The sequence below is a fragment of the Brassica oleracea genome, chromosome C4 (assembly GCF_000695525.1).
Source record: "Brassica oleracea var. oleracea cultivar TO1000 chromosome C4, BOL, whole genome shotgun sequence".
NCBI lineage: Eukaryota > Viridiplantae > Streptophyta > Magnoliopsida > Brassicales > Brassicaceae > Brassica > Brassica oleracea.
Window position 1 is genome coordinate 5,413,406 of NC_027751.1, and position 5,813 is coordinate 5,419,218.

The 5,813-nt window shown below is 44.0% G+C and overlaps 1 protein-coding gene across 1 annotated transcript; it reads left to right on the forward strand.

The window, feature by feature from the left end:
* The first annotated feature begins 1,528 nt into the window (after positions 1-1,528).
* LOC106340584 lies at positions 1,529-2,522 on the forward strand. Its single transcript, XM_013779435.1, has one exon. The coding sequence runs from the start codon at positions 1,626-1,628 to the stop codon at positions 2,238-2,240; it is 615 nt and encodes a 204-aa protein (XP_013634889.1). The 5' UTR covers positions 1,529-1,625; the 3' UTR covers positions 2,241-2,522.
* Positions 2,523-5,813: the final 3,291 nt, after the last annotated feature.

Genomic DNA, 5,813 nt, shown 5'->3' on the forward strand with positions numbered 1-5,813 from the left:
ACAAATCTAAGGAAGATTTAGTTGGTTTTGCTGATGCAGGTTATCTCTCTGATCCACATTATGCTAGATCTCAGACTGGTTATGTTTTTACACACGGTGGGACAGCTATATCCTGGCGGTCCATGAAGCAGACCATGGCAGCCACATCCTCTAACCACGCAGAAATATTAGCCATGCATGAAGCCAGCCGTGAGAGTGTATGGATGAGATCCATTACACAGCATATTCGTACCACTTGTGGTATGATCCACCGACCATCCTATACGAGGATAACACAGCATGCATCGCACAGCTTAAGGATGGATACATTAAAGGAGATAGGACGAAACATATTCTTCCTAAGTTCTTCTTTACACACGAGCTTCAGAAGGCAGGAGAGGTCCAAGTATTGCAAGTCCGTTCGAGTGAGAATTCAGCCGACCTCTTCACCAAGTCACTACCAACCTCAACGTTCAAGAAGCTCATATGGAAGATAGGCATGCGTCGACTGAAGGATCTTCGGTGATGCATTCATCAGGGGGAGTTCATGTGTTGTACTCTTTTTCTTGTCTTGTTTTCTCTTTTACCACATTGGGTTTTGGGTTTGTCAAGAGAGATTTTAATGAGGCAACATCCAAAGCATGAATGAACCTTGACCGGATGTGTCGATCAAGGGGGAGTGTTATAAACCATTTAGTGATCAAACCATTTATCAGCCCGTGTAGCAAGACGGGCCAAGCCCATCCGTAGGATCATACTGGCGCCTATCTACTCTTGTGTTTATCTACATTATAGTTGGTGTTTATCTTACGTATTGATAGTCATTATCTAGTTAAGGATAAGTACGATCTCATGTCGATCCAGTACTTAGACCGTCATTACCATATGTATATAAAAACCAGTTGGTCGACCTAATAATACACATAAGTTCCCCTCTTCATTCACAACAAAAATTAGATATAAATTAAAATTCTTTTTTATGTTTTTTTAGCATCAAAAAATAAATTTCGTTTTTAGTTACGAATAAAATTCCTACGTAATCATATTTTTCTCTTAACATATAGACTATATTTTTTACTTAACATATAGTCTTTTTTCATAATCATATAGTTTAGTTATAATGATCGGTTGTATCATATAGTATAGTTTAGTTATACAAGTTAGAATTATCGTGCAAACTTTGCCCTCCTCAACATAGTCCATCAGAAGCATAAACATAAGTTTAGTTAGATAAGCCTCCTCCATTATGAATGTACTTTATATTATATAATAATCGTCAACTTCTTCTACATGTCTTCGAAATTATGATGAATATGTAACGAATGTATCACTTATCTCCTAAGAACTCAGGAATGGTGACAGCGTGGCACAAATCGATACAACTGTCACCTCATTATTGGCTGAAAACCAAACACAAAATCAAATGCTTTGGACCCGTATCTAGTCAACGTTGGAAGAAGTCGTGCCAGCGTCGTGTTGACAAGTCTGGAAACAAGCTTGCTTCCAAATCTATCACACTTTTCATCTTTTTATATCTAAAGATCTTCCTCAGATCTTGACACACATTCTAAACAAAGCAAAACAAAACAAAAACACAAAGATACGCTGCGCAAAAGACTTGGGAAAATCAACTTTGTATTGTGTCTATGGGGAAGAAAGATGATCTTAGCATCAACTCTCTGAGTTATCATTCCACAGAAGACGAAGAAGACAAAAGCTGCAAGAACAGTCTCTTCTTTGGATTGTTCGATGATTCTGAATCCACGAGGCTAAGAAGTGGGAGCATGAAGAGACAATACAGCGACATGGGAGATATCTACCACAGAGTTTATGAAGAACGTCATGATGATGTTAACTATGGTGATGATGATGATGAAGGATCCAAGGTGGACATGAGAGTCTTGATGTTACTAGAGTATATGAGAGAGCTTTATGTGGGGCAGCTTCAGCTGTTGAAGAAGATGTTTCCAGGTGGAGCCAAAGACGAGTTTCTTGGTTTCTTTAACAAGATCGGAGACGCTATGTCTCAGTTCAAGAAAGATTCTCGTCCTCTTACGAAGTCAAAGACTATGCAGAGGAGTCTAAGTGTCAATTTGGGACCAACAGAGTTAAGAGATGAAAGGTTTAAAGTTACCACGGTTGAAGCCGGAGGTGCTCCAGCAGGTGGAGCTGGTGGTGCTGCCGGTGGTGCGGGAACTAGCGGTGCTGCTGGAGGAGGTAAAGGTGGCTCGGCAGCTGGTCAAGGCCAGCCTAAGAAATAGTCAGGGTTTGTGACATGTGGACATGGATGATCAAATCTTATGACATTTGTATATTTTGCATTACACAAGACGTTACTCTATGCTAAAAGGAATGAAATGTAGTGCTTGTGATTTTATGTTTGTATTATTTTTCGCATACATAGAAGTATTAGAGTCATCCAAAGATAAGACTTTGGAGTTGTCAACTGAAGACAAATCTTAGCTTTGATATTTCTTTGTTTGTTGTTTGGTTTGCATATTATTTTATGTTCTTTCAGTTAATAAGAAAAACTCCGGCTTTTGTTGGTGTGCAACATTATTCAAAACCTCTATAATAAAATGAATTTTCTATTGAACTCAACCATAGTAGATGCCGGTTAACCAAACGAGACATGTAATCAAAATGTTGAATACTATAAAATGTCAAACAGTAATTTTGTTTTCAAGTGAGAGCATGGAAATGAAAACCCTAAAGAAAGTATATGATAAGCCAACAAAATGATAAGAGCTCACAACAAAAGCTTGAAGATGAGATAAGTCACAGCATCACAGCCAAACTAGCTAGACTCTCCTTTTAAAAAGTTGAAATCCTCCACATGGTCCACAAAGACTTTAACACTACTAACATTCTCACCAAAACCTTGGATTTTGATAGACTTTAGTTATTAAAAGGAAGAACAATGTGGTCTCAGAATGAAAATAGAGTTGTATTGATCGCAAATGTGTATAGGTTGAGTTTTTCCCAGGAGTTTCTCACTCTCCCCATGCACAAAGTTGATCAAACAATTGATAAAAGATAATGACAGACTTATTCCTTATTTATAAACTCGACCTTCACTCAACAACTTGCAATGCCAGCGCCAACATCCCATGTGCGTCCGTAACAGCAAGGACATGTCATCACTTCCTCATGCTTCTAGATCCCCTCAGCTTACCACTTCATCACTGGGCCTCTCCCCCTCCTCTATCAGACTCGATGGGCCTTGCCTTTGCGCCTGTAGTGAAACAGGACTGGAGGCCTAGTAACCCCAACCGTATCAATACCCTCCCCAACGAAATTGACCTTGTCCTCAAGGTCAAACCCCCCAAACCGCTCCTTCACGACTGACTTCCACTCCCAAGTGCTATCATGACTGGGCAAGCCCTTCCACTTGATCAAAAGCTCCTTTTGGCCAGTACGTGGGTGATCACGCGTAGCCAACACGCTCTCCGGTTCCACAATCAACTCCCCTTCACTGGATAACTGCGGAGGCAGAGGTTGAAACTCATCTGATTCTCCCACTGCCTTCTTGAGTTGCGAGATGTGAAAAGTCGGATGAATCTTGGATCCTTCTGGTAACTTCAACTTGTAAGCCACCTGCCCAATCTTTGCTTCGACTGGAAACAGGCCATAGAAGCGAGCACATAGCTTCTCGTTCATACGACGAGCCAAAGACCTCTGCTTATAGGGACGAAGTTTGACAAAAACAAGATCTCCCACTGCGAAAGCAATGTCCCTGCGGCTTTTATCAGCTCGGTCCTTCATGGTCTGCTGAGCCCTGTGGAGATGCTCCCTCAGCAGGGTCAAAGTCGCATCCCGCTCCTGCAACTGCTTTTCCAACTCTGCGTTCACCGTCGATCTATTCTCATATTTGAGGAGTGTAGGTGGGTCACGACCATATAAAGCGCGGAAAGGAGTCATCTTCAGCGACGAGTGATAGGACGTATTATAGCTCAACTCCGCCCAAGCTAAGTACTGTGCCCACGTCTTTGGCTTGTCTCCCGCAAAACACCTCAAATATGTCTCCATTCCCCGGTTAGTGACCTCAGTTTGGCCATCGGTTTGGGGATGATAGGCCGTGCTGAAGCATAAACGAGTCCCAGCGAGACGAAACAGCTCCTTCCAAAATAGGCTCGTGAAGACCTTGTCACGGTCGGAGACAATTGTCCTCGGATAGCCATGTAACTTCACTATCTCTTGAGCAAAGAGTAATGCGACATCTGTGGCTGTAAACGGGTGACTGATACCCACGAAATGGCTATACTTTGTCAGACGATCGACAACCACCATGATGGAGTTCAGTCCCTTCGAACGCGGCAACCCCTCCACAAAATCCATTGAGACATCCTCCCAAACTCTCTCAGGAATCGGTAAAGGCTGAAGCAGCCCCCCCGGAGCCAGCGTAGAGTATTTTTGTCGTTGACAAACCAAGCATGATGCCACAAATTTGCGAATGTCAGTCAGCATTCCGCTCCAATAGAACAGTTCTGCGATCCTCTTCTGAGTCTTTAAGACACCCCCGTGCCCTCCCATCTTGCCATCATGATACTCCCGCATGATCAGCCCCACAAATGCGGAATCCTTTGGTATCACCAGTTTCCCTTGTCGCAACAGTCGACCCTGGACTACCGCATAATCCGGGTGAGACAGAGGATCTGCAGTCCATTCGTTGATAAGTTGCTGAAGTGCAGGATCCTTGTCGACCTCTCCCGCAATCTCTTCCAACTGGAGAGCCGAAGAGATAGACACAGCATACAACTCCGACACTCCCATTCTTCTTGATAAGGCGTCAGCGGCCTTGTTGTCGAGCCCTGGCTTATAGACAATGTCGAAATCAAACCCGAGTAGTTTAGTGAGCCATAGTTGATACTCAAGGTTGACCTCGCGTTGCTCCATCAAAAAACGCAGGCTCTTCTGATCAGTGCGCACCAAAAACTTCCTCCCGAACAAGTAATGCCGCCATTTCTGCACTGCGAAGACAATGGCCATAAGTTGCCTTTCATAGACTGATTTCAAGCGCTGTCTCTCCGTAAGGGCCTGACTAAAAAATGCAATAGGTTGCCCTCCCTGCATCAGTACCGCTCCCAATCCTACTCCGGATGCATCAGACTCCACCACAAACTGAGCGTCAAAGTCAGGCATCGCGAGTACTGGCACCGTAGTCATTGCTTTTTGAAGCGCTTGAAAGGCCGTAGTCGCAGTCGTATTCCAAGCGAACTGGTCTTTCTGCAAGAGCACAGTCATTGGCCGAGCAATGCTGCCATAGTGTTTCACGAATTTCCTATAGTAGCCCGTAAGGCCAAGAAACCCGCGAAGCTCCTTCACATTCTTGGGTATAGGCCATTCCAACATCGCACGAACCTTCTCTTGATCAACCGCCACCCCTTTTCCAGAAATGATATGCCCCAAGTACTCCACCTGAGCGCAACCAAACTGGCACTTCTTCAGGTTCGCGTAGAGTTACTGATCCGCTAGAACCTTCAACACTAACTCCAAGTGCTCCTTATGCTCCTCCTTCGTTCGACTGTACACCAAGATGTCGTCGAAAAATACCAGAACGAACCGTCTCAAGAAGGGTTGAAAGACCTGATTCATAAGGGACTGGAACGTCGCTGGTGCGTTGGACAACCCAAACGGCATGACGAGAAATTCGTAATGGCCGTCATGAGTCCGAAACGCAGTCTTAGGCACGTCCTCCGTCTTCACGAGTATTTGATGATATCCTGACCTGAGATCCAATTTGGAAAACACCTGCGCGCCGTGCAACTCATCCAACAATTGGTCGATCATAGGTATCGGATACTTGTCGGCCACTGTCACACGGTTGAGAGCAC